Source organism: Protopterus annectens, chromosome 2.part2, assembly GCF_019279795.1.
Source record: "Protopterus annectens isolate FY-2018-M chromosome 2.part2, PAN1.0, whole genome shotgun sequence".
NCBI lineage: Eukaryota > Metazoa > Chordata > Ceratodontiformes > Protopteridae > Protopterus > Protopterus annectens.
The window spans coordinates 667,684,903-667,691,622 of record NC_056730.1 but is presented as its reverse complement, the minus strand read 5'-3'; the positions used below and the strand labels follow the sequence as shown (position 1 = coordinate 667,691,622).

Below are 6,720 nucleotides of genomic sequence, written 5' to 3'. Positions count from 1 at the left end.
GCTAGTGCAAGTCTTCTGTAGTCAGCTGCAAGTTACTTGCAACTGTAAAAGAACCATCAGACGTACTTAATCATGCTCTGGCAAAACATAAAATGCAAGCAGCAGGAGAATGATTTGCAGAATCAGCACACCACTAACTAGCTCCTCATGTAACTTGGGCAATTTCAGTTCTGCTTCTGAATGAATTGTCTTTACAATTCAGGAGGGTCTTAAATCAATTATTTTGTCATGGAAGAACATAAAAAAAGAGACAAACGGTATCAGGCAAACATCTTCTAAACAACATATATCCTGAGTATTATTCAGTTTGCAGCATAATCATTTGTTCTTTTTGGAAAACACTGGTCTTCATCACGATAAAATGTATTAGCTTATCAGCAGATTAAAATTCTTCAGAAAGAAAATAACTAATTATTCAGCTGCTGTAAAACAAGTGTCATCTCCAGTTAAATCCAACCATGCAGATGAGATGAACGCCACACAGAAAAGCAATGTTGTTCTGAGAGTCTGATGGATGGAAATTTGAACAGAAAACATCTTCCTAAATTTCATTTTTTTTCCTACTATTTAACATCAGTGACAGTTCAGCACAGCTGTACACTAAACACAGGTCCCAGGCTGTGGTAGGGGTGGATGCTTTCGACTTCGTACAGCTCCTGATTTTTCTTTGTAAGCTATAGGCATTTGCTGAGAAATGTCCACTAAAGCACTGGCTACTGCAAGACCTACAAAGAAAAAGAGAAAAAAATATTGAAAAAATGCATACACATTGCAGTTTCTGAATGCTGGTTTTTTTCAGTGTTGTATGCTAGAGGCAGTACAACCCAGCACAAGCAAACATTTCAATACAACCTTTGCTGAAGTTTATATTACATGCACATCAATAAAACAAATGTTTTGCAAAGTGCGTCCTGAAGAGTTAAAAAGACTATAAAAATTATCACACAACCCCCCCCCCCCCAAAAAAAAAATATGTACCAGAATGGTATACAGACAGCTGGGTTTGCCAACCAGTATGTACAAACTAATACTTGCAGTTTGATAATTAACTTTGCAGTTGATTAAAATTACACAAATCGAGACTGGCTACAGTTTATCGTTCTTTTTTTCTTAGTTTTATGGAGACTCAGTCAGCAACTTTGATGCTCAAAAAGCACCAATTTTCCCTGTGGTTAAAAAATCATAAATACAAATAGTATATGTAATTTACTAAAAATATAATTATTTGATAAAAATGAAGTCATGTTATTGGCCTTATCTCCACAACTGCCAGGTCCAAGATGCAGAGACTTTTGTTTCTGGCTAAGTTACAGATGTGGCAAGTTCAAAAGAAGTCAGAAGCCACAGCCATCATACAGAGAAGGTGCTGGTAGAGTCCCTGCACAGGTGCTACACATGGGGAGGGGGGACTCTACTGCAGCTCTGCAACTCATATTGAGACTTAGGGAGTGTGAACCCTGCCAAAGAGTATGCCACCAGTAGAAACTGTGGCTGTGCAGTAGCACTTGCACAGTCCACCACAATGGAAAACACACTGTTGGACAACAATGGTGGTGGTGGTGCGTGTTAGGAGCATATATAAAAAAGAAAATGTTGCAATTCACCTATCAGTGATGGCGAATCTGAGACATGCGTATCAAAGGTGACATCACAATGTTTTGGGCGACACACCAACTTTTACCAACACCCAAATTACCAAAGAAACTGAATGAATAAAAATATAAGAAATAAGTGACCCTGCACTTATCTATTAAAATACAGCAACAAAAAAGTCATGAACTAAGGTTAATGAAATCAAATGCAATGTTACATACTATTTTTCAGTTCAATTCAAAATTACTAATAAAAGTAGGGTAATTTTTTGCCGAAATGTTTTAAGGTCAATTATTAGTGTGCATATAATTTCCTCTATTGTAAATCACTGATTTTTCAACTTTTATAATACATAGCAGCACACATGACTGGACTGTATTTTTTTTTAATAAATGAATATGTAAAAAATTGTTTCTTTTTTGTTTGGGGGATGATATGCCAGCAGAGTCAAGATAGGCATTTTCCAAAATGTTGACATGCTGAACCCAAAAGGTTCACCATCACTGAATAAATGATGGCTGTGATTCATAGGTCTCCCTTTCATCTCCTAGTGTCCTGGGATACTGGCTTTTGAAATAAATGAATTGGTGGATAAGGTGCTTCTTGCCTGTGGGGAGATGAAGGCAAAGAAAAAAGAAATTACAGCAGGCAGACATTCACACGCTTTTTTTTTTTTATAAAAAGGCATGGTTGCCTGTGCCATTTAAGAGGAACATTTTTCATCCTGACAGCCTTCCCAAAGGAGAGATAATAAAATAATATAAAAAATAGTGGAATACACAGACTCATCATTCATGGCAGCTTTTGATGGGACAACTTAAAAATCTGCAGCTATGTTAGGACCTGGCACTTCAAGGAGGCTAGCCAGATCAGAGAATAGACATTTCCCCCCATCCTCAAACTAGCAATGAAGGATGCCAGATAGGGGAGTGGCACTTGGGCACCAAATGAACCAGCTAAGGCTCTGTAGCCAACTTAGGGAATGTGAAGCTCTTGAAAATCAAGAGTTACAACACACGCTCGTACGTAACTAAACTATATTCTCTGGAGCTCTCAGTCAGCAGAGTACAAATTTTTTACTTGGATGAGTATTGTCTTCACTGAAGAACTTCACAAAAGGCTTCCCTTCCAAAATGTGACCTTGTCTTAACTGCTTCCTCCAAGCTGTAATGCTCAGTGATAATAGAGGTAGTAGATCTGGCTGTAGGCAGGTATCTTGGACTAAAGCAACCCTAAAGTCTACAGACAAAAGTATTTCTTTAGTAAAATTTACTCAGGATAACAGATTATTTGGCTAGTTGCTTACTCATCACATAAAAAAATACTTCCTCTGCTCAGTAATGCAATAATATTTTCAGTGTTCTACAAATGTCAGCTTTGTAGAGCAAAACTTCATCTAGATTGGATTTTTTTCAATTAAAAAAATGCCAATAGTCTGGATCAGTGCAGACTCTAACATTATCTCATGGAGAAATTCTGGATTTGTATGGAGGGAAAATCTGTCCTTAAGCGTGACTCTACAGGGATCCTTACTATATGCATAACTATAAAGAGATCCTCACACCACCAAGCCAGAAGCTCAAACATTCTTCTATCTGAAGAATGGCCATCATCAACACATTTGTCAGATACAGTTCACATGCAATGAACAACTCAAAATAGTGGCCAAAAAAGACACCAATTGTCTAATACATAATGTAGATCCCATGTAACATACAATTAAGCTAACACTTTATCCATGGGTCTATATTATATTCTCAAAAGCAGACAATGTCGAATCTGACATTGTTGGCACGAGAATATCGAACGCTCAGAATCTCGAGTGTGTAAACAGAAATCTCCGTAAGAGGAGATTTCTGTTTACTGCAATATAGTGCGGTCTCGGAGTTGGTATATTTAAGTAGCGGGGGGTGTAAAAATTTAAAGTTTTGATTTTTTTTTAATTTTCGAAGTTACCGAACTTCGAGAATATGGTGTCGACCATATTGTATTTGATGTTCCGTAACTTCGATGTTATAATATAGACCCTTATCCATAAATATCTTGTGGTAAGGTGAAGCAATCAGTGGCTAATTGAACTCCACAGTGAAATGCTGCAGCTTGCATCATCAAAACTAAATCAGGTGATGAGTTCATACCCTAAGAAACTATCTGCAGAATGAATCATATCCACTAAGATTATGTCACTATGGTAGAAACCTTCCTAGAAACCAGAAGAACCTCTGACACACTCCTCTTGATACTCCACATATGGATACAGCTGAGTATTCAGAAGCCAAGCATAAAGCTTGAGAAGTCTGGGCTCTAGAAGCTTCCCCAAGACTAGAATGATGAGCTTCTGACAGCCCAGAGGAAGCCAAATGGTACAGAAAAATTGAGGACAGTTGCTTTAAGGAAAGTCTCATACATGTGGTGGTGTTATATGAAAATCCAGTTTGCTACTGCACTTCTCATATCTAGACAGGGAGTAGTAGACCAGTTAAGGTGCAAGAAAGCCATGAAAAGGACAAGACTGACTAAACAAAAAGCAGATGGAGATCAAAAAACATGTAATTCTGCATTATCTGCCACAGCAAAGTTTAGTAGCTGGTTAGTAAATAGGAAGAAGAATTCATGAATGTCAGCGTATTCTGTCACTCATATGCAAAAGTGAGAAGCTGATTTAACAGCCAATATTGCATTTTCCCAGAGTGGATTTTCTCCGTAAGGAATGATCCATATTACTGCCATATATTTGTAGTTTCTTCCCTTCTGTGGCATTTACAAACTAATCATACTCATTACTCACCACTGCACAACATGCTAAGGCTGAATTAAATCTTACATTCTTTAGAAATTTGTCTCCACTGCTCTGACATAATTTTTCTACCAGATCTGAAACTTCTTGTTAGGAAAAAGACACACAGCAAGGTATTTGTACTTCTCTTTTTATTTACACTTACTGGGGGTCCAAAAAGCTTTGCAGGCTCAGGGATTCATTGCTTTGTTGTCATTTAGAAAAAAGAAATCACTGGAAACTATTTCAAGCTGCATTCCTTCCTGCCAGTGGAGCCATAAAACTTCTGAGTTATTGCTTAGTTCTGAACATTATATACACCTCAAAAATAATGTACAATTAAAACATATGGGAATATGTGCAAAGTAAAGCAATAGTTACAGATGCTAGAGGGATAAGTCATACATTACTGAATAAGTCACTGTTAAGAAAATATGCATTTGTGTGCTTATGTATAGTTCTGTGCAAAGTAAGAGACCACCTGATACTAAACGAGTGGTATTGTATATAGACACGTGTACATGCGCGTGTGAACAAATTATGCACTTCAAATTGTGTATTTTATTAGGTACAGTTGTAGAGATACTCTAGCCTGTGAATACTCATAATTCATAAACACACCGTCTAATTCACTGCAAATTTATATAAAAAAGATGTATGTTAAGCCAAGAAATTACCGGCTTTGACTGCAGGACTATGCATAATGATCTTTTTGATGTACATTGCCATCTGTGATTGACAAATTAGTTGAGGTCTTTTAAAGGAGGGAGTATGACAATCTGGTTGATTGAGGGAAACAGGGTGGGGAAGGTGTTCACAGATTTATTCTTGGCTGTCACTAGTGCTGTCCAACCCAAGTGTGACCCAGAAATTAGATTTATACAGGGGGTAATTTACTGACTGCCTCTGTCCATCAGAAAGACAGTGCCAGACCAGGGGTGAATTCCGGACTACCTCTCCATTGGTCAGAGTTGCGCTTAAATAGGGTTAGGGAGGGCATGTGTTCCACATGGATGGGAAGCCTGTTCAGGGAGTGGGAATTCTCTGAGAAATCTCTCTCTTTCTCTCCAACATGTCCTACTTACGTTGCAAAAAAAAAAAACGTTGTTTTTTTAATCTAGCAGTTCTGAAGCTGTTTGTTTTGCAAATGTGCAAAAGGTTCACCAAAACAGGGTCCAGGGAAGCCTTGCATGCCAGGCAAAGATCACCTCTCAGAAGTCTGTATGATGCCAAGTAGAGAGACAAAGCTTTGAAGTGATCAGAACAGGACATCATGTTTTTTCCCAACTTTTGTGGACATTCCATTTGCTGCATGTGTCTGGTCAGGTTTATACCGAAGGGGGCATTATACTCTATGATGGGCCTGATGAGAGCCAAGTATAGTGATATGATGACCTTTCAGGACTTAGCTGTCATGCTCTTGCTTATAACTGAGCAACACAAAAGGATTTTCTTACTATGTTGGGCACATGGTGGCCGAAAGCTAGGTTACTATCTACATAAGTTCCAAGATCCCTGACTAGTGAATCAACTTTAAGGGTTTTTTTATTGATGACGTAGTTACCTGGGGTGGCCATCTTCCCAAAAGGTATTATAATGCATCTCTTGGTATTCAGTTTTAAGCCATGGCTTTGGTGTCAAGCATTTGTCTGTTAGACCTTTCTGAAGGGTGCTCTCCCAATTTGCAATCATCTGCAAAACTGGTTAGCCATAGGCCTTTCACACTAGCTCTGACACCAGAGAAGAACATACCAAAGAGGAGTGGATTTACCACAGAGCCCTAGGGGTACTCCACTGGTGATCAGCCTAAGCCAGCTAGCTATCCAGCATGTTATAAAGGGGTTTATACCAAGTTCTGTAAGTTTGTCGACATTACCAAAGTGGGGTATTGTATTAAATGTTTTAACCAGATATAGATAAGCAGTATGGACTGGTTTCCCCTCATCCATTGCCTTAGTGACCTTTTCAAAGAAGTCCAGCAGATTCAGTAAACTGACCTTTCTTTGACAAAGCCAAAATGGGATGGATCCAGTGTCTGGAGGTCTCCTAGGTCCTTGATGATAATTTCCATAATTTTTTCCATGGCTTTGCAGGATCTGTTGAAGGCCCTCCCTTATGAAGAGTGATGACAGTCACAGTCCTCCATTCATGTGGCACAAAGCCTGTTTTAACACTATAGTTAAATAATGACTACAGGGGTCCTGATAAATCACATTTTAGACTGTTCAAGAGGCATCCTAGGATGTTATTGGGGCCCACTGACACTGTGTTCTTGGTTTTAGTAAGCACAGCCAGTAGGTGACTTCGGAGGGGGTTTTGGGGACTGGTTGGGGGCTTGAGAGGGGGGTAAA

The 6,720-nt window shown here is 38.7% G+C and overlaps 1 protein-coding gene across 1 annotated transcript in view; it reads right to left on the bottom strand.

Moving 5' to 3' along the window:
- Positions 1-276: 276 nt before the first annotated feature.
- ATRN (attractin) overlaps positions 277-6,720 on the bottom strand; it is a 2,639,854-nt gene continuing 2,633,410 nt past the window's right edge. Inside the window, exon 27 of the mRNA XM_044064458.1 lies at positions 277-725. Coding sequence (XP_043920393.1) covers positions 601-725 — 125 coding nt within the window. The 3' untranslated portion in view covers positions 277-600. The remainder of the gene's footprint in view (positions 726-6,720) is intronic.